General features: G+C 41.7%; 1 protein-coding gene across 3 annotated transcripts in view; it reads left to right on the top strand.

The window, feature by feature from the left end:
* The window catches only part of tll1 (tolloid-like 1), a 299,046-nt gene that overhangs the window by 196,638 nt on the left and 80,520 nt on the right, over positions 1-21,888 (top strand). For all 3 annotated transcript variants that reach the window (XM_052044469.1, XM_052044459.1, XM_052044478.1), the window contains 4 exons: positions 12,046-12,148; positions 13,041-13,157; positions 16,941-17,086; positions 19,197-19,392. In XM_052044469.1, the coding sequence (XP_051900429.1) occupies positions 12,046-12,148; positions 13,041-13,157; positions 16,941-17,086; positions 19,197-19,392 (562 nt within the window). The remainder of the gene's footprint in view (positions 1-12,045; positions 12,149-13,040; positions 13,158-16,940; positions 17,087-19,196; positions 19,393-21,888) is intronic.

Below are 21,888 nucleotides of genomic sequence, written 5' to 3' on the forward strand. Positions count from 1 at the left end.
GATGCACAATAAATGTTTGATTTGTCAGCAACCCCCATATACAAAAACAAATAATTTTTTAATAAGGCTCTGCATAAAATACACATTCTTTGAGAAGCTCCACTCTGCAAGTGTTAAGAGTGGTGTATAGATTACTCTGGCACATCTTGTAAGAATATAAAAAAAACTCTGCATTGCTTCATTGATCAGGGACCTCCCGTCAGACTTATCTGTGGTTGCACTGGAGGGTCTCCTGCACGCTAAGGCAAACAGGACCTTTACTCTGGTATACATCTCATCGAGCAGAACATGCATATCACCTATAAGCTTCATTTCTCCATGGCAACCATAGCATGTGCAGTTGCTGTTTGGCCATCATAGAGTGTGCCTTTAAAGGTTGTCATCTTTGGTTGCTGTAAGATTGTATTGGGAGCTGCACTGAATTGAATGGCTCTTGGATAGGTCGCATTTAGTGCTTGTTTTTGGATGCAACTGATCCCATTGTTGTTTTGCACTCGACTATGGCTGCTTTCACAATAGTAATCACAATTTTAGCACATCAGAAACTGTATAATCCAATTTCCAAACATGAGATTTTGTTTAATTGCCTGTGAATGTCTAGAAAAAAAGAACAGCCCTGCATCTGAACTAATTAAAACACTGTAAATATAAAACTATAATAAATACATTACTGCCCATTTTTAGCCATTTGGTGGATCTTCCAGGTGTCTGGGCAGGTACCTCTAAAAATCAAATGGAATGACATTTGAGTAGGTTATTGCATTTTCTGAATTAGCATCATTTGAAAAGGCCAAGTTGCTGTGAGCATTGGTGTTTCGACACAACTTTATGGCCTTTATGTGTATGTTATGTCAATACCTGAAAAGTAATTATTGCTTGTTAGGCTTTTTATGCCTGGATATGTGGACCATAGGTACAAGCTTTCTATGTCAAGGCAGGGAGGAATTAATCTGAGTTACCGTCAGCAGTAAAAACAGAGAACAATAAAAGGAATATCAGGGAGCAGGCAAATGGTTTACCAAACTACTTATTGCAGCCTTTTATTTTTTCGTTCATTGGGTGTGGATATCACCAACAAGCTGGCATCAATCTCCTGATCCTAATCACCCTTGAACAAAGGGGCTTGCTGAGCTATTTCAGAAGGTGATTTAGCTGTGTGAATGTGGAGTTGGGTTCAGCCCACATCGGGCAAAGACGAAAGCTTTCCTTCTCAGTAGGAGATCAGTGAAGAGTTTTTCTCTATTCAACAGGAGTTCTGTGAGGCTCTCTGTCACTGCTTCCCCTCTGTGGTTTCTACTGCTCCCCTGTACTTGGACCATGTTCTTACTAAAACTCACTACTACAGCCACATGTCCTTCTTCACCCTTCCCTCTCCCCACCTGGCTCCATCTGCCTATTTTTTCCTTTGTCTGCTTCCACCTATCACCCACGTGTCTCCCAAGTCCACTCCTTTCCCTCCCCCACCTAGCTCCATCTGCCCAACATCCTTTACCCCCTCCTCGGTCCACCTATTACCAATTGGCTGCTTGTCTCACCCCTCCCCTCTCCACTTTATACTGGCTACATTCCCTCTCCACTCTCAGTCCTGATGCAGGGTTTCAACCCGAAACATTGACAATTCCTTTCCCGCCACAGATGCTGTTCGACTCACCGAGTTCTTCCTGTAGTTCATTACTTGGTCATGGTTTTGGCATCTCCAGTCGCTTGTGTCTCCATATTCATGGGTTTCCATGACATTCCAATTGCTTCATGGTCACCTTTACTAACAATGTCTCTGAAGTCAAAACTGTTCACACTAGCATTGTTTTCAAAGTTTCAAAATGATGTGGATCTTCAATTCACACTATAGCGCAGGAGCAATTCCTTTTTTTTACACAAATATTGCCTAGTCTGGCAATTAATGCATTCTGCTGAATCCATCCAGAGCAATTTTGAGCAGCTGCCAGTACTTGGCCAACAAGCAATGAACCCGGGGCTCCAGTCCTCAAAGGATCTGCACAACTTGTGCACAATACTGCTGGAAGTCGTAAAAGGTCACGTGGTCACTTCCCACAAAGGGGCTGTGCAAACAGTGTTATTGTTTCCACCCTTAACATTGCTGGCTCACAAGATGGAAATCGTATAGAATCACCAGAGGTCCTTGAAGAGCAAGAACAGAAAGAAGGCTCAGAAAGTGAACCGTCTGTGGCTAATATAGGATTAGAGGACACACTGCATTGATATGTTTATCCCACCAAGCTCCAGGACAGATACTGGGATTATATGGACAGAACATGTTCTGGGGGGAGGGATGGGGAGCACACTGCATGAGTGGAGGCAGATGACACCATTAGACTGCAGTAGTGAGTAGAGGCAGATGATTTACCATGCCAACTCACCAGAGGAAAACTCCACCCGGTAGTCTAGCCCTGGAGGAATAAGTCCATCAAAGGGAAGCCATTTGGAGATGACTAATTGTAATGCTCAGTGGAACACTTGATACACTACCTAGGCCGTCAAATTGAATGCACAAGATGGCAAGGTGCATGGAGAAATCCATCTATCATCTCTCACAGGAAGTGATGATGGACCAGAGTTGACACCTGTGTCATGTTAGTCATGGACCATGTGACAGAACCACAGCAGCTTTAGTGCCTCCATGGAATAAGAACCTATTAGAGCTGTACGATCTGTGAGTCAGCAGCAGGTTGATCTCCAACGTGAGCAGGTTACTGTTCAGTGGTAACAGAGAGATGCCACACTGGGCAATGATGCAGCCATCAGGAGAAGACCATTCTCCTTTGGAAGATATTGGGGGATGGGGATGGTGGGGGGAAGTTGGAGGCTATTGCAACATTTTTGTGAACTAGATATCAGCAGATGCACACACACTGTCGCCTACTCCTTCCCGTATGAGTGCCAATGGTATTGTGGGAAGTGGAAGTCCTGAACTCTCTCAGGATATCAGCATTTCTCTTCCTGCCGCAGGCTCTTGGGCAATGCCTTCACTTTGCCCCACGTCCAGCTTTCCCAGACTCCTGGCACACCAGTTGGTCTGCAGCATTCAGAAGCTGGCCCTGCCAGGAGTGAACTGTCCACAAACGACCCACTCACCTGCCCCATTAGGCATCTGCTTCCCTCTCTGTGGAAGAGTCTGCAGTTCACACATTGGCCTCATCAGTCATCTCAGAACCCAGAAAACCAAAGGAGAAGTAAGTCATCCTTGATTCCAAGGGACTGCTGCAGAAGAAGCAGCCCACATGGAGTGCCTGTGCAATGAGGAAGCACTAGGAACTTAATTTATAAGATTGTACACTGATCATTAAGTATGGCTAGATTACTGAGGTTATTTAAAGAGGAGTCTGATAAATCTTTGAAAGATTGGGGAATTGAGGGCAATGGGGAACTGGCACAGAAGAAGAGATGAGGCCTGGGGCAGATCAGCCATGATTGTATTAAATGATGGAGCAGGCTTGTGGGGCTGAGTGGCCTACTCCTGCTCCTATGTTCTTATGTTTTCCTTTTCCTTTGAGCTAATTGAAAACAATTTTACTTTTAGGTATTAATAATTTTCATTCAACACTTGGTGCTAAATAATGCACTTTCCTTTGACCTTAATATTCTATATGAGAGGGAAATATTTAGCTGAACTTTGCGTGGAAGTAGACTAACGTGTAGTGTAGCCTGATGATCTTAGAGAGTAATCACCTTTTCTGTGTCTGCCTCTCAGGAGCAAATATTCAAATCAAAATGCTGGAAAGAAAGGTCAGTTTTAGGACCATGACAAGGATGACTGCTTATATATATACTGAGGTTAAGTCTAAAGGATTAACATTTCTCCATTATTATTCAGCCTTGCCCTTAATCCAGTGAAAAATTGAGAGTGTTCTTACATCCAATTCCATTTGCTCCCAGTTATGGAATTGACCAACATATTGAGCTGGTTGATTACAGTGCTTAAGGTCTTCAAGGTAATGGAAGGAGCTGCTTTCAATATGGAGAATAACACTGTCTGGAGAGTAAATATGGAGTGTGCAATATGACTAGGCTGATATATATGCAGGCTGTAATTTTAACTGGTGGTCATCATGGAAAACATATGATCAAGGCACTATTGAGGCAAGTCACAAGTTCTGTACATTCATATAAAGTGGAGTTTACCTCTGAATTGCTGACACCTGACAGAGACTGCATGCTGGGAAAGATAAACCTTTAAAAACACCCCTATAAAATTAAGAGTATTCTGCTGAAGTCTGTGCTCGGGAGGTCCTCTGGTGGTGAATGGATATGGAATCATTGATGGGAGGCCCAAGAACTCTTATCAATAACATTAAGAAAGTGAGAAAGTAGCATACTATGTGAATCTGTGGTGAACAGCATGTCCTTTAGAGGCCTCCCTTCCGCACCACCTGCCACTGAGCTCTTCCTCTTGCTGCAGTGCATGTATTGGTATTGGTATTGGTTTATTATTGTCACTTGTACCGAGGTACAGTGAAAAGCTTGTCTTACAAACCGATCGTACAGGTCAATTCATTACACAGTGTAGTTACATTGAGTCAGTACATAGTGCATTGACGTAGTACAGGTAAAAAACAATAACAGTACAGAGTAAAGTGTCACAGCTACAGAGAAAGTGCAGTGCAATAAGGTGCAAGGTCACAACAAGGTAGATCGTGAGGTCATAGTCCATCTCATTGTATGAGGGAACTGTTCAATAGTCTTATCACAGTGGGGTAGAAGCTGTCCTTAAGTCTGGTGGTACGTGCCCTCAGGCTCCTGTATCTTCTACCCGATGGAGGAGGAGAGAAGAGACAATGTCCCAGGTGGGTGGGGTCTTTGATTATGCTGACTGCTTCACCAAGACAGCGAGAGGTAAAGACAGAGTCCAAGGAGTGGGAGGCTGGTGTCTGTAATGCGCTGGGCTGTGTCCACAACTCTCTGCAGTTTCTTGTGGTCCTGGGCAGAGCAGTTGCTGTACCAAGCCGCGATACATCAGATAGGATGCTTTCTATGGTGCATCTGTAAAAGTTGGTGAGAGTCAAAGGGGACAAACCAAATTTCTTTAGTCTCCAAAGGAAGAAGAGGTGCTGGTGAGCTTTCTTGGCCATGGCTTCTACGTGATTTGACCAGGACAGGCTGTTGGTGATGTTCACTCCCAGGAACTTGAAGCTCTCAACCCTCTCGACCTCAGCACCATTGATATAGACAGGTGCATGTACACCGCCCCCTTTCCTGAAGTCTTTTGTTTTGTTGACATTGAGGGCAAGGTTGTTGTCATGACACCATTCCACTAAGCTCTCTATCTCCTTCCTGTACTCCGACTCATTGCTGTTTGAGATACAGCCTACAACGGTGGTATCATCTGCAAACTTGTAGATAGAGTTAGAGCGGAATCTGGCCACACAGTCATGAGTGTATAGGGAGTAGAGTAGAGGGCTGAGGACGCAGCCTTGTGAGGCACCAGTGTTGAGAATAATCGTGCCGGAGGTATTGCTGCCTATCCTCACTGATTGCGGTCTGTTTGTTAGAAAGTTAAGGATCCAGTTACAGAGGGAGGTGTTGAGTCCCAGGTCTCGGAGTTTGGTGATGAGTTTGTTTGGGATTATTGTATTGAAGGTAGAGCTGTGGTCAATAAACAATAGTCTAACATAGGTGCCTTTACTGTCCAGATGCTCCAGAGCTGAGTGTAGGGCCAGGGAGATGGCGTCCGCTGTAGACCTGTTTCGGCAATAGGCAAATTGCAGTGGGTCGAGATTGTCTGGTAGACTGGAATTGATAGTTGATGTAGCTGATAGTGCATTAGCTCCTCCCCTCTCTCCTGCTCTTTCTCTCCACTTTCTCTTCCTCTTCCTCCTCCTCTTTCTCCTCTAGTTCTTCCACCTTTTTTCCTTTACTTTTTTGTCTTCTGGTTTCTCCTGATCCTGCTGAAGCTCTCCCGGGTAAGGGCTTTTGCTCACCTGTTTTCTAAGTCATGCGGTAAGCAGCAGATTCTGGCAAGGGAGAAAACTTTGTCCAGTGGGTGATGGAAGGGCACCTTGGAGTGGCGCAGACAGGGAAACTTTTCACTGAACTCTAGCGCTGTCAGAAAGTTTTATCATAGTGAAACTCAGCTGCAGTGGCTAGAGGGTGCATGGAGTCAAAAGGCAAATGAGGAAGGGATAGTCCTTATCCCGCAATATTGATTCACCAGGGCAGCGTGGCTGTTGCAAACTAGATGGTGCAGCCTGGTATGATCCTGAGGCTAGGAAATTAAGAGGAACAGCATCCTCGATTATTAGAGCAGTTCATGTACATGTGCACACCAGGGACGGAGAGAGCGGCAGATCTCACTGAGAGCTGTCTTTGTGAAGGCTAACATATCTGAAAGAACACTGCCTGCTGAGGTGAAGATAGGCGTATGGGTTCCTGTAGATCTTGATGGGTTAAGCTTTAAGCTTTTCTGGGCTCTGTCACCGTGTAGACCTGCAGCCTCTGTGAGGCATTTGGTGCATCAGCAGCAGCAGCTCCATCAGAAGGCAATTACAATTGGGTCTCAAGTGCTGTAATGGCAGTGAATGATAGTAGAAAGCTCATTAGTTGATAGTGCAGGTTTTATAATGTCAGCAACCTCCAATGTGTTGTGAATCAGACTGCATAAGATGCAAATGACAGAATGAGTGGCCCTTTAAACTACAGAAATATAGAAAACAATCTTATCACCAATGCACACATGATTCTTGATGCAAAGTGTCCATTCAAATTTCTGGAGTGACGTGAAACAACTTGGGAATGGTTGTAATTGTGTTTCATTCCAGAAAAAGCCAATTTTTATTCATGTCATGACGAATAACAGTCTATGTAACTGAATTCCTAGGCTACTGTCTTTTTGTTATACATTATTTAATTAATTGAATTTCAATGCCCCCCCCCCCCCCCCCCCCCCCCCCCCCACCATTTTGGGATTTGATCTCATTTCTCCAGATTTTTAGTCCAGGCCTCTGGATTATGTCTGATAATATAACTGAATGTTACTGTATCAGTGCCATATTAGAGGATAATCCAACTGTTTAAATGCAGCTATTCAAGTGAATCTAATGGGCAAGGTACAAGGCAGCTGTCAGTTGGTTGGTGTGAGCATAGTTTGGTTGGTGTGAGCATAGTTTTAAAAGGGAAGACTCCCTTTGAAGAAATTCATCTGTTTACATTAATGTGAAGTCTGGTACAGTATTACATGAAGTCTCAGGTTTCAGACACCACCCTCTGAAATCTGATCTTCTGGGATATGATGTTACTCAAACCTGTTCATTGCATTACACTGTTATAATCTACTCCATCCATCCAGCATTTTCTAATCTCTATGTTTTTGTTGCCTCTCACATTTTTATTTGGCCGTGTGAAATTCCATTTGCTCTGTTGGCACTTAGCCCTCTCTATTGCCTTTTGTACTTTCTCCTACTATCCTTGTGTGTTTGTATTTACTCTGACTCCTGCTTTGTCCAGTACTTTCTATTAACTTCCATTAATATTTTTGAGCATTTTGGTGAATCTAAGACAATTTTACATATGCACAAAAATGTTGTGCTAGATAAGTCTTTGTATTTTTGTAAATGGGTCTTTTCAGAAATTGTGTTGGCTTGGATTTTTCTCATAAGTGCCACCAATTCTAAACATAACCTTCAGTGTTTACCATTTTACAAGCCATCCACCAGGGAGTTCAGTACATGCAAAGTCAAATGTAGATGTTCCTAATTTGCTAAACAATATTGGATGCTGTATCTTTCAAGATGTTTACTGGCAACAGTACAGTGCAAGACATAAAAATTACGAGTTACAAAAATAAATAAATGGTGCAAAAATTAATAATGAGGTAGTGTTCATGGGTTCATGGACCGTTCAGAAATCTGATAGCAGAGGGGAAGAAGCTGTTCCTGAAACATTGAGTGTGGGTCTTCAGGCTTTTGTACCTCCTCCCTGATGGTAGTAGTGTGAAGAGGGCATGTCCTGGGTGGTGAGAGTCCTTAATGATGGATGCCGCTTTCTTGAGGCACCTCCTCTTGAAGATGTCCTTGATGGCAGGGAGGGTTGTGCCCGTGATGGAGCTGGCTGAGTCTACAATCCTCTGGAGCCTCTTTTGATCCTGGGCATTGGAGCCTCCATACCAAGTGGTGATGCAACCAGTCAAAATGCTCTCCACCATACATCTGTAGAAATTTGCAAGAGTTTTTGGTGACATACCAAATTGCCTCAAACTCCTAATGAATTAGAGCCGCTGGTGTGCCTTCTTCATGATTACATCAATTTGTTGGGCCCAAGATAGGTCCTCTGAGATGTTGACACCCAGGAACTTGAAGCTGCTCACCATTTCCATTGCTGACCCCTCAATGAATACAGGTGTGTGTTCTCCTGATCTCCCCTTCCTGAAGTCCACAATCAATTCCTTGGTCTTGCTGGCATTGGGTGCGAGGTTATTGTTGTGATACCACTCAACCAGCCAATCTATCTCACTCCTGTACGCCTCCTCATGGCCATCTGAGATTCTGCCAACAACAGAGTTCAACTGCCATCTATAAATTCGCTGATGACACTACTGCCGAGCCACACAGTCATAAGTGTAGAGAGAGTAGAGCAGTGGGCTAAGCGTATGTCCTTGAGGTGTGCCTGTGTTGATTGTCAGCAAGGAGGAGATGTTACTACTGATCCGCACTGACTGTGGTCTCCTGATAAGGAAGTCGAGGATCCGGTTGCAGAGGGAGGTACAGAAGCCCAGGTTTTGAAGCTTGGTGATTAGTACTGAGGGGATGATGGTGTTGAACACCGAACTGTAGTCGATGAAACAGCAGCCTGACGAATGTTTTGTTGTTGTGTGTCCGCTGTAGACCTGTTGTGGTGGTCGGCAAATTGCTGTGGGTCCAGGTCTTTGCTCAGGCAGGAGTTATTTCTAGCCATTACCAACTCTTCAAAGCATTTCATCACAGTAGGTGTGAGTGCTACCAGGTGATAGTTGTTGAGGTACCTCACCCTGCTCTTCTCAGGCACTGGTATGATTGATGCCCTTTTGAAGCAGGTGGGAACCTCCAACTGCAGCAGTGAGAGGTTGAAGATGTCCTTGAACACTCCAGTCAATTGCTCAGCACATATTTTCAGTACCCTGCCAGGTACACCATCAGAGCCTGACCCCTTGCAAGGGTTCACCCTCTGGAAGGATGTTCTGATGTCAGCCTCTGAGACAGAGATCACAGGGTTACCAGACACTGTGGGGTTCTCACACATTCTTCCTTTTCAAAGCGTGCATAAAAGGCACTGAGCTCATCAGGGAGTGAAGTCATTATTTTCAAAAGTTTTTCAGCACTTTTACCTGATGTTAGTTTTCAATTATAAGATATTTTAACCACTTTATTTTAACAGTTACTTACTATTAAACCTGGGGGCGGGGTTTACCCGACAACCCCCTTCTTTCATGGGGGTTTCGGGGCTCACCTTCAATGGTGCCACATTGGCAACCCTTCCTTTGAATAGTCCTTCCCACTGGAGTCCAAGATGTTTTGGGCCAGAAGGGTAAGCATTCAGGGCAGGTAAGTTTGGGTGTGGGGAGGTTGTAGGGAATGGAGCTCTGGTAGCACGACCTGGCCCATTAAATTGGATCGTCAAATGCAGTAATTTGAGACAACAAACATTGAAATGCTTATTGTTAATGCATAGAAAGGTTAAAAAGACTTAATTACTTACAATAGAAAATTTTATTCTAGTAGATACTTGGAAGCTAATCCTGACACAATTAAGATTTTAAAAAGCTGAAATATACCCTGGCAATTTACAGTAAGGAACTAAATCCAATTTATTTTGAAACTCTAGATCATCATAGCTGCACGATTGTTCAAAGTCCAGAATCCTAGCAGTGAGGCTATGAGATTAACTTTTGTTTAAGTCAGCTTTATAAAGAGACTTCATTTCTGTTAATAACTGTCTTCCAATAATATATGACTTGTGACTAAAGCTTAACTGTTGGTACAGAATGTTTAGTTTGGATCATCAATCTGCACTAACTCCTTCAGTTTATTACACTGATAGCAAATAGGACAATTTTCAGCTTAAATTGGGCATTGCAGGACTTGATTTTTGGGTGCCATCAAGAATCTTAGACCTCCAAAACTACCTCAGCACTGTACACTTGTGGAGCCAATTGTACTAATGCCATGTCTGCCATGATAGTACAGAGCAGGTAGATCATGATCTTAATCAACCTGTCACTTACCTGATGTCCTACTTTGGAGCATGGAGTTCCAAAGTAGGACATTCACATAGCAACAGAAAAATGACCTTCATCAGATCTGTTTAAAGTAATTATTAACCGTTTGCAGATTTATTGCTGGTTAGTTTATTCTGGCTCTTGCTACAATTGGACAAATGTTTGATGCTTTCTAAATTGCTTTAAGTTTCATAAGTCAAAATGTAGTGATATAAGAGGTGCTGAAGGACTTCTGGCTAACTTCAAGATTTTTGCACAAAGAAGTTGCTTCCAGAAAAAGGTGCATCAACAGATACTCATCTTGCAATATGACATGACCAGGAGAAGGGGTAGAAGCTGCGCAGAGGAAGAAACCAGTTGCCACCTACTGCATCCATGACTGTAACCTCAGAGTTCAGCAAGCACCATGTTGGTGGTGGCTGCCCAATTGATTGGGGCATTCAATTTTTATGCATCTACCTCTTTCCAAACAAGAGCTGGAGATATTTGAAACATCTAACTATCTGTAACATTGACTGTTATGCAATAGAGGACCCTGACACTGTCTAGTCAAAGAGAACAAACTATATATAGATGAAGACCAACAGGTTGAGAGATCGGATAATTGATCAAAGTTTACAATCTTCTGCATGGTACAGAGTGTAATTGACTATAGCATTGCCTGTCAACTCTACATCAGATGGGGAATCAGCTTTCTCATTTTCCAGCTGATGTGAAAAGGGTGCATCTTCTGGGTGGGAGGGGGTGGGGGGATGGTAGGGGTGGGTGGGTGGAGGGATTTGCTGGTGGCTTGCAGCATTTCCAAAGCAGTCACCATGCCAGTTGCAATTGACATCAGGGTGATTGATAATCTTCCAGACTGAAATAGTGTTCCCTTATTCCTTCCCCACCTATACCCTCTGGCAAGTTTGGCATCATTGAAGAGCTGGTCCAAGAACTCTTAATGCTCTGCAGAGAGACATTTAAGAGAAATGGTTGCAAAGGGCATTTGAATGAGACAGAGAAGGATTGATTGTCAATATGCCAGGTGGCCAAAAAGTTGGTGCACCACCTCGGCTGTCCTCTGTAGAAGCTGATGTTTAATTTCCACCAGGTAGGCATTTTCTATAACTGGTGGCTGATTGGCACTGTCAGTTTAATGCCTGGGTGTCAAATTCACGATCCAATCCAGTGTTATTTTCTCACGGAAGAAATGTCACTTTTTGTTAAATAAATGCTACTTTGATGGCAAGGACAGAGACTCCTGTTGTCTTGAAGCCCCCAGGATATGCAGCTGGCAAGATTTTTCATTATCCTACACAAACGCATGCGAATATCGTAAGCCTCTTGTTATTTTTGTCATGACCTTTTCAGGCTATAGCAATAATAATGTAATTCACCGCAGCCTTCCAGCTAAACACTTTAAGGTTTAGTCATGATAATTTATGATTCTCTCTATATAAACATTCTGGAGCTAAGTCAGGCTGAAAATAAAACTGGTAAAAAGAAGTGGAATATTGTCAATTAGAATTGAAGGTATGATTATATCTTTATATCCATATAATTATATCTTATATCCAACCTTTTAGCTAATCAGAGTTCCTTGACCTGCGGAATGTAAGTTGCAACAGATTACTTGTGCCAAGTGTACCTGATCTTCCTCGCATCTTCTTCTTAATATTGGTATTTTCCATTCATGTTGAATCCTGATCTTAATAAATTTCCAACTGGTTTCTCAAAATGTAAAAAATAATGCCATTAGGAAGGCAGGATTCTTATAAATACTTTCTATACCATATGTAACCTGTAGTTTATAAATTTGGGAGGTAGATTTTTAAAACTTCTTTTTGCTTCTATTGCAGATTGTTTTGAATTTTACAACCATGGATCTCTTTAAGAGTCGCCTGTGCTGGTATGACTACATAGAAGTACGAGATGGTTATTGGAGAAAGGCACCACTTCTTGGTATTGAACTTTGTCAAGTTAGGATTCATTGTTATACCACTGAATTCGAGTTTTTAAGAATATCCTTTTTCTCCCCAAAAATGGAGCTTATGAGAATGAATGATTGCAAAAGTGTTCAAATCCTCTTGCAATGAAGGCTAGCGGCACAGTGGGGCAGCTAGTAGATCCATTGTCTCACATCACCAGAGACCTGGGTTCAATCCTGACCTTGGGTGCTGTCTGTGTGGAATTTGTATGTTCTCCCTGTGACCATGTGGGTGCCCTCCAGGTGCTCTGGTTTCTTCCCACATCCCAAAGACTTGTGGGTTGGTCAGTTAATTGGCAACTGTAAATTGCCCCTAGCGTGCAGGTGAGTGGTTGAGTTGATGAGAATGTGCGGACAATAAAATACAATTTGTGTAAATGGGCAGTTGATGGTTGGCATGGATTCACTGGGCCGAAGGGCCTGTTTCCATGATGTATCTCACTATGATTCGATGATACCGTTAGCCTTTCTGAATGTTTGCTTATAGTGACTGGTAAGGTACTCAGGAAATCCACAATAGCAGATAACACATTTAGTTTGGGTTCTAAGGAGGGAACTCTTAACATGTATCTTTCTGTCTAGAAAGAAAACTTGCATGAATATAGCACCTTTCACAACATCCGGATGTCCTCTTGTGGCTTGGGAAAAATGGAAGTACTTCCTTGAAGATCAGTTTTTGCTGTCATCTTGGAATCTACAATTAAAGTACAAATAATAAAATAAAACAAATAATCAAATAGTGCAGGAGTTGTATTTACAAATAGGAGCTTAACGAAGAGTCTGCATACACTTGTTAACTATTTAATTGTCTAAAAAATGTGCTTTTAGGAATGCACTGAACTCTTGCTGTACTATTTCTTTATCCAGGCAGATTCTGTGGCGATAAGCTGCCTGAAGTTCTGACTTCCACTGATAGCAGGATGTGGATAGAATTCCGCAGCAGCAGTAACTGGGTAGGAAAGGGTTTTGCTGCAATTTATGAAGGTAGACTTTGAATTATATTACTTTTACTAACTAATCTAAATGCTTGCATATCAGTCTGATCAATATTTTGTTTCACATAAAGGTCATCAGTTTTCTGCTTCCTTTGCCTGACCAGTATTCATTTGCTGTCAGTGGAACCTTGCTGCTTGCAGATTAACTATCGTGTCTGCCCAAGTAACAATTCAAAAGTAAACAAGGGCCTGTAAAGCATTTTGGAATGCCCTGATGACAAGGATACTAGCTAAAGACACATTTAAATACTGCCCGCTGAACTTGGAGCAGTTGAGGCAAATTCACTTTTCCAGTTCTTCTCAGGATGTCCCTAAACCTACATGGGCAGTGAATTACTATTGAAGTAAAGTGACTGTTGTATAGAGGTCAGTATAGCAGTAACCTCTAAGCATTCTCATAGAGCTATATAGCATGGAAACAGGTCCTTTGGCTCAACCCGTCCATGCTGACCAAGGTGCCTTCCTGAGCTAGTCCCTTTTGTTTGCACTTGGCCCATATACCGCTAAACCTTTCCTATTCATGACCCTATTTATGTCCAAATGTCTTTTACACATTGTAACTGTCCCCACCTCTACCACTTCCTCTGGCAGCTCATTCCATATACCCATCACCCTCTGTGTGAAACACTTTCTTCTCCAGTCCCCTTTAAATCTTTCCCCTCTCACCGTAAACCTATGTCATCTAGTTTTAGACTACCTTACCCTGTGAAAAGACTGTGACTATCTACCCCATCTATGCCCCTCATGATTTTATAAAAATATGCAAGGTCATCCCTCAGCCTCCTTCGCTCCAGGGAAAACAATCCCAGCCTATCCAGTCTCTCCTCATAACTCAAGCCCTCCAGTCCAGGCAACATCCTTGTAGATCTTTTCTGCACCCTCTCTAGTTTAATATCATTCCTCTTATAGTACGGTGACCAGAAATGCACACAATATTCCAGGTGTTGTCTCACCAACATCCTATACACGACGTCCCAGCTCTTGTACTCATTGCTCCATCCGATGAAGGCAAGCATGCCATATGCAATAGTGTGGCATGCCATAGTTCTCTAGAAGTTGATTTGTTAATCTGTATATAGCTTTGATAATCAGTTCATAGTTTTGTTGCTTGTAAGAAATTTTTTTTAACAAGGATGCCAGGTTTACTCAGCTGCACTTCTTTGAATAGTGCCCTGGGTGATAGGGTGGAAATCTGTATTTGATCTCTACTGGCAGCTGGGCACTCCAGTATTGGGTTCCAATTGTATTTTCCTCCTGATATTTATCCCTACAGAGCTCAATTGAACTACTTACTGTAAATGGAGGGTAGAGGGCATTCAATGCTCTAGTGCCCATTTATACTGGCAGCCAGAACAGATTTCAGTCCAAGGGACTTTCACACCCAGATAATATATTAGGTACCACCTCCATCAATGCAACTGTACTTTCTAGGGTGGGACTTGGATCTACAACCATAGTTGCCAAACACTCATGTATGAATAAACAGGAAATTTTTTGAAAAGATTTTCACGTGACTTTGATAGCTCCAAACAATTTGCAGTTTTTGGCATTTCAAATTGCCCTACAAGAAATTTTCTTAAATGGTCTCTTGATAATTTCTGTATTAACACATGTGCATTGAAAGACTTGTTACAACCAGTCAATCCCTCTGAAAATTCTAAAAGCAAAATGAAGACTTTAGAGAGAAGAGAGTTATAAACCTGAAACCAGTAAGTTAAGCACCATCCACACCATCAGTAACTTGATTTGGTTCTTTTCTGCTGCTTCTCTCTGCATCCTTGAAATTTAATGGTAAATTTGCTGGTGCCAGTTGGGCTCAGCTAAGTTTCTATTTCTGAATGTAAGCTCCGTGCAAATACCCTGTTTAATGATGAATACTTCTGTGGTTGACTTTCTGCTCTGATCAATAATTTGCTTTAGAAATTCTTTTCCTGCAATGAATCTCTAGGAAATCAAGCAACATCAGGGAGCACCATAGCAAATAATTACAAACAGCTGTCAACTAGTCCGTAAGAGGAAAGATGAGAGCTGGGCTTTTGTCTTGGGAGTGAGTGAGTGGTTTGCTGATAGCAGGCTGGGAAAATCTCCCAGGAGATTAGCCATTAGGCACACTGATTAAAATATAAAATAACTAGAATTTTTTTAATGTATTACAAATACTATCTCCTTTAACCGGAGAAAGGCGAGCTCAGCAGCTGGAGCTACTACCATCTATTCCAATTCCAAAGACTCAGGAATGACTTAAATGGTCTTTTTGTAATCTCTTTAATTAACATAGAGGAAAATGGTAAAGTGCTTCAGAGAGGTGTAATCAAAATAATGAATGCTGAGCTTTTGAGCTTTCAAAGAACCAGCGGGAGGGATGGGCAAATGATTGATTTGTTAAGTATGATTCATGAAGAGTTTTGAAGAAACAATAAAGGATAGAAGCATGGGGGATGGGAGTATGGGATTATGGAATTGGGATGGAATTCCAGTAATAAGAATGACTGAAACTCGTGGGGAGAAGGAAGAAAAGATTTGAGGCCAGATAGTTATTGGAGATTTGTAGGGCTGGAGGATATTGCAAGGATATGAAAAGATTTAAGCACAAGAATAACATATTTAAATTTGGGCCAATATGGATCACCAATTACAGACATGTTGGTGACCAGGACTTGATGCAGGACAGAAAATGAATGACAGACATTTTTTGGGGCACTTTAGGATTGATAAGGGGTTTGTGGAAAGCAGGGAGGAGATGAATTTCTATAGGTGTTATTGCACCCAACTGCCTTAACTTCTGTGGAAGAGCTGTTAAAATCTCTGAAAAATAGAATAAGTGCAACTTAGTCTGCTTCTCCTGAACTTCTGCTGAACTTCTGTCAAAGTTACAGAAGATATGTGGGAGAAACCCTGTGAAATGTTCCTCACTTAAAATCAATTTAGTCTGTAACTTTGTTATAATTGAAACATCTCTTGTGCAGAATAATCAATATGTGTGTGTGTGTGTGTTTGGAGGTGGACTTCAAGTTTGTATTTTACTTTGGAAGTATCGATGTAATGGGCACTATTGCATTTTAAGTAATGCTAATCACATTCCCTAATGTCATACTTGACAAAAAAACAGCTTGTCTTATTTTAGAATTAAATTGTAAAGTCTTCCACGGTATAATACCTCATAAAGCATAATAATCTATCACTTGTTTAATAATTATCACAATTACCATAATAATTACCATAATTACCATTTGCTCCTTTGTAAATTGCTAGGGTCTTAAGATTGACATAAAGGCCAATAGCAGCTTCAGAACACACAGGGTGAGACATTGAACACATTAAGCTTATAACTGCAGTGATAGAGAGTTGAATTACCACAGGGGTCATTTTAATTTGGTCCACTGTGACCAGCTCACAAATCATAGAGAAATGACACAAATGACATTTACATATTTCCCAAGAATTTCTGTATTAATACAAGGAAGGGAGAAGTGTAGCAAAAATTCAGCCACAGAGTATTCTACCATGGGGCACAACAGGGCTGAGGTGGATTGTGTTTCTGTTATTGTATTCAATATCATGGGGTTAATGGTGGCGGTTACTGGAGTATGAAGTCCATGCATTAACCACATTGTGCAATTCATTGCATTATGATCCTTTCTATTGTTTTCTGAGGCAGAGATGCTTCACATACATTTAAATTTGAGATGGGGGAAAACATTTATAACATTCTGTAAACTGTCTTTTTGAAATTTAAACTCTTGTTTACATACAAAACCTTTCTAATTGATAGCAATTTGTGGTGGTGATATCAATAAAGAATCTGGACAGATCCAGTCTCCTAACTATCCAGATGACTACAGACCAATGAAGGAATGTGTGTGGAAGATAACAATGTCTGTACACTACCACGTGGGATTAGTCTTCCAGTCTTTTGAGGTAATTGCGATACATAATAAAAATCATAGAAGGAAGAAAGTGATGACACTTAATTAATCTTTTTTAGAGCTGTAATCCAACATTATGATTATAGTGCTTGCTTGACTCTTGTCTGTAGATAATGAAACAAATCTCTGCCCTTTGGAGTTTGCATTTAACATATTAGATTAGTAATGCAGATTCCATGCTGGTTAGTCTAATTTAAAATTCAACATTTATTTCTGTAGTTTAAATTATTCAACTTTAAATTCATAATTTAAAGGGGTAAAAATTCATCTGTTGCATATGTAAAAACAACACATGATATGGTAGCCCAGAGAGTCTGAACACCCCTTCCAAACTTTGGTTCCAGTGGAACTGTATTTTGGAAGCTGAATACAGTGTATTTTGGAAGCTAAATCCTGCTTAACAAGTTTAGCACATAGAAGTTCTCCCTCAGATTTTACAACTATTGAAGTTTGATCTCAAATTTGTAAATGGAATTAAGATTAAAAAAATCTCAGAGTTCAATTTTATTTCCAAAATCAATATTTAGTTGGTTGAGAAATCTGAGATCTTTGTATCCTCTTTACAAAGAGGATACAGATACATAGAGACCTTTGTATCCTCTTCAGCCACGGGCAAGATGCCAGAAGCATGGAGAATAGCAAATGTTGTTCCTTTGTTTAAGAAGGACAATGGGAATAATCTAGGAAATTATTAGCCAGTGAGCCTTATACGAGCAATAAGGAAATTACGAGAGAAGATTCTTAGGAACAGGATTTACTTGCATTTAGAAAAACATTAAAATATTAGGATTAGTCAGAATCGCTTTGTGTGGGGGAGGGCCAGTCTCACAAAGTTGACTGAGTTTTTTGAGCAAATTATGAACTTGATTGGTAAGGGTTGGGCAGTGAATGTTGTCTACATTGACCTTACTAAAGTATTTGACAAGGTAGGCTGGTCCAACCAAATAAATAAATATTCAATTCGCAAGTCACATGGGATGCATGGTGAGTTGGTAAATTGGATCCAAAATTGGCTTGGTCATTGAACCAAGGGGTAGTGAGGGAGGGGTGTTTTACTGACTGGAGATCTGTGATCAGTGGTGTTCCATGAGGATCAGTTCTGGGAGCTCTGTTGATTGTGATATTTAATGATTTGGATGAAAATTTAGGTGGGTTGATTAGTAAGTTTGCAGACGACACAAAAATTGGCAGAGTTGTGGATAGTGAGGAAGGTTGTCAAAGGATACAGCAGGACATAGATCAGTTGGAAATTTGGGCCGAGAAATGGCAGATGGAATTTAAAGAAAAGTATACAGTAAATGACAGGACCCTTGGGAGTATAGATGTACGTACAGAGGCATTTGAGGTGCAAGTCCATAGCTCCCTGAAAGTAGCACAAGTGGATAGGGTAGTAAAGAAGGCATACAGGATGCTTGCCTTAATTGGTTGGGGCATTGAGTATAAAAGTTGGGAAGTGATGTTGTAGCTGTATAAAATTTTGGTTAGGCCGCATTTATTGTGTGCATTTTTCGTCACCACACTATTGTAAGGATGTGGAGGCTTTGGAGAGGGTGCAGAGGAGATTTACCAGGATGTTGCCTGGATTGGAGTGTTTGAGCTATCAGGAAAGGTTGGGCAAACTTGGATTGTTTTTTCTGAAGCACTAGAGGCTGAGGGGTGACCTGATAGAAGTATGTAAAATTATAAGAGGAACAGATAGGGTAGCTAGTCAGAATCTTTTCCACGGAGTGGAAATGTCACATACTGGAGGGCATAGGTTTAAGGTCAGAAGGGAAAAGTTGAAAGGAGATTTGCAAGCCAAGGTTTTTACACTGAGAGTGGTAGGTGTCTGGAACACACTGGGAAATGGTAGAAGTAGATAAGATAGCAATAATTAAGAAGCATTTAGACAACAGGTGGAGAATTGAGGAATATGGACCATATTCAGCCAGATGGCATTAATTTAATTTAGCATCATGGTTGACATAGTCATGGTGGGCCGAAGCACCTGTTTCTGTGCTCTACTGTTCTACGTTCTGTTCTAAATGTTGGTCATCCACTTTAAAATGAGTTTTGGACTTGTTATGTAAAAACAAGTAAAATATTTTCTTGTTCTGTCACAGATTGAGAGACATGACAATTGTGCCTATGACTACCTTGAAGTACGAAATGGCAACAATGAAAACAGCCCACTGATTGGGCGATTTTGTGGCTACGACAAACCTGAAGACATCAAATCTACTTCCAATTCCCTATGGATGAAGTTTGTTTCTGATGGAACAGTTAATAAAGCAGGATTTGCTGCAAACTTTTTCAAAGGTACATGCATGCAAAATCCTGATTGCTGTTTGAGACTGATGTATAGCCCAATTAGAGTAAACACTTTTTTAAACATTGTGGCTTTGAGTGAAAGAAAAATCTTACACTAATGCAGTGCATTTCATGCCATCTTCTGAAACCACTCTAGCACTGTAAGAGCCATTGAAGTATTTGCGAAGTGTAGTCATTATTGTAATGGAAGAAACGAAGCTGGAAATTTGTGCATAGCAATCTTCCACATACAGCAATGTGATAATGAGAAAATAATCTGTTCATGTGATGTTAATCAAAGGATAAATATTAGTCTCGTCACTTGGTATGATTCCTTTACGTTTCTTCAGAAATGTGCTACAAACTCATCTGGAAAGCCAGACAGAACTTTGGTTTACAATTTTATCCAACATCTAACAGTGTAAAAATATTTGCACTAAAGTGTTGAGTCTATATTAGGGTTTTCAATAGTTCCATATTGAATGGGACATCTCTTACTTCAAAGGGAAATAGGCTGTGGCTATGAGAACATCAAGGAGATAATCTTAATCCCCAAAATAGTAGGGTGGGTGCAAGTAACCACATCGCTTCAAGGGACAGGTAGCCCACGAACATTATGGTGAGGTTGCAAATCTCAGTGACACAAGAGACTGCAGATGATGGAATCCGGAGCAATGAACAATATACTGGAGGAACTCAGTGGGTGGAGCAGCATAGTTGGGCGAGGGAGGGGGAGAATTGTCAATGCTTTGAGTCGAAACCCTGCATCATGACTGAGAGTGAAGAGGGGAAGTAGCTAGTATAAAGAGGAGAGGGGGAGCGGTGAAACAGGGGCCTAGAGGTGATTGGTGGACCTAGGAGAGGCGAAAGATGATAGGCTGTTGGAGCCAAGTAGAGGAGGGGGAAGAGTGGATTTGGGAGACAGGCAGGTAGATGATAGGTGGAGACGGACAAAAAAAGACAGAAGGAGCCAAATGGGGAAAGGGAGAGTGAAGGTGGAGAAAGAGGCTGGAAGATGATAAGTGGGGACACAAAGGCTACAGTGCTGGAATCTGATAAGTAAGGAAGGTGATTATGGGAACCATTAAGGGAGAGGTGAAGGGTAGATGCAACCAGATGGAGGAGGGGGATCCAGTGGGTCAAATGTGTGGGTGGTAGGTGGATGGAATCAGGAGAGGGAGGGGATGAAAAAGGGTGATGGGGGGCTGGAAGGGGGGAGTAGGAGGCCTGGATGTGGATCGAAGGGAGGCGGGGTGGGAAACACAGGAGGTAAGGGTGACCTGAAATTGGAAAGTTCAATGTTCTACCCAAACGGAATATGAAGTGTTGAATCTCGGGTTCTTTTGAAGATTCCTTTGAACACTTATCCCTTGATATTGGTCAAAGTCCTTAGTCTCCCGGATGGACCTTTGACCTTGATGATGAGAGCATGTACCAGATAGAGAGAGAGAGAGTGTGAACATTGTGTGATGGCTCCAAGCCAAGTCTACAAAAAAAGCCCCATGCACAATCAGCCTGCCAATAACCTCTCTCTTGCTGTTGGAATGCAATCATGATGGTGCAGAGGGAAATGATGGAGAGCTCACTGCCCTCTCTGTGGGACGATGCAGGGTGTGACTATAGACCAAGAGATAGGCATGTTTGGAAGAACCATTGGATGAAGATGGTGGTTTTCAAGGGAACACTAATGTTGCTTTGTTTATCCTGCCATTGAATTTGAGGATTTGGCAAAGGCAGCATTGGTAGTACTTATCTCACCAGTATCCAGATGTGCCATCTAGAGACTACAAGATGTTGGGGGAGATGCTCAGTTGTTCATTTCTCAGAAGCATGCAGGAGGGCAGAGATCAGGCCACGGGGTAGATCAGGAGATCTGAGCTACTTGATGACTTGATCTTTGAACAATATTTTTTTCAGACAGCTAAATGCTGTCCTGATGCACTGGAGATGATGGTGAATTTCATTGTCCATGTCTGCCTTTACTGAGAGGTGGCTTCTGAGATAGGGAAAGTATCTGTATTCTCCAGATCTCATTGTTGAACTTTACTGTATTTTGCAGTGTAGACAGGTTGGTAGAGGATGTTTGGTTTGTGGATATTTAGTGTAGGCCCATTCTCTCATATACTTAAGTGACCTGGAACCAAACTTTTCATTGTGTGCCTATGTAGCATTGTCTGTGTACTGCAGCTTGATGACTTAGGTTTTCAAAGCCTTCTTCAATATACTGTATGTAATATTCTCACTGAATCACGGCAATCTCTGGCCCATGGCCACTCGAAATAGAGAAGAAGTATCTTGGTGACCCTTTTTTCTAGAGTGGAGCTGACATATCTCTTTTGTCCTGTAGATTAGCTCCACTCCAACAGGGAGCTTGTTGGTGAGGTGCATTTTTGTGGTGAGAAAGATGAGAAAAATATTAGGGTAATGACGCTGCCTTGCTTGATCCCACTCTGCACTGGGTATGTGAAGACCCTTTGGTTAGAATCATGGATTTCATGTCATCAC

Source organism: Pristis pectinata, chromosome 2 (genome assembly GCF_009764475.1).
Source record: "Pristis pectinata isolate sPriPec2 chromosome 2, sPriPec2.1.pri, whole genome shotgun sequence".
Classification (NCBI taxonomy): Eukaryota; Metazoa; Chordata; class Chondrichthyes; order Rhinopristiformes; family Pristidae; genus Pristis; species Pristis pectinata.